Below are 317 nucleotides of genomic sequence, written 5' to 3' on the forward strand. Positions count from 1 at the left end.
ACCTACCTTGCCACCACACTAACACACGAGAGTCCAACCCCCAGCTTTCCTTACGAACAACCACCTCCCTTTCTCTCTCTCTCACCCCCCCTAAGACCATCCGCAAGGTGGGAGTGCGCAGTGAACACTACTCCGTCTCCCTCTACAAGAACGGCTTGGAGGATGCGCCGGTCGTCTTCAAGTATTCGTCAAAGGATTTCTCCAACTGGGATCAGGTCCTGTATAGGATGTCTGAGCAGGTCAAGCTACCTCAGGGACCTATAAAAAGGTAGTGGATAATTCTTTGATTTTTTGGGGGGGTACTATTGCTTTTAAGA

At 50.2% G+C, this 317-nt stretch overlaps 1 protein-coding gene across 1 annotated transcript in view; it reads left to right on the forward strand.

The window, feature by feature from the left end:
* The window catches only part of LOC119588125 (doublecortin domain-containing protein 2-like), a 60,003-nt gene extending 59,731 nt beyond the window's left edge, over nt 1-272 (forward strand). The window contains exon 4 of the mRNA XM_037936833.1: nt 96-272. Within this exon, the coding sequence (XP_037792761.1) occupies nt 96-272 (177 nt within the window). The remainder of the gene's footprint in view (nt 1-95) is intronic.
* The last annotated feature ends 45 nt before the right edge of the window (nt 273-317 follow it).

The sequence above is a fragment of the Penaeus monodon genome, chromosome 23 (genome assembly GCF_015228065.2).
Source record: "Penaeus monodon isolate SGIC_2016 chromosome 23, NSTDA_Pmon_1, whole genome shotgun sequence".
Classification (NCBI taxonomy): domain Eukaryota; kingdom Metazoa; phylum Arthropoda; class Malacostraca; order Decapoda; family Penaeidae; genus Penaeus; species Penaeus monodon.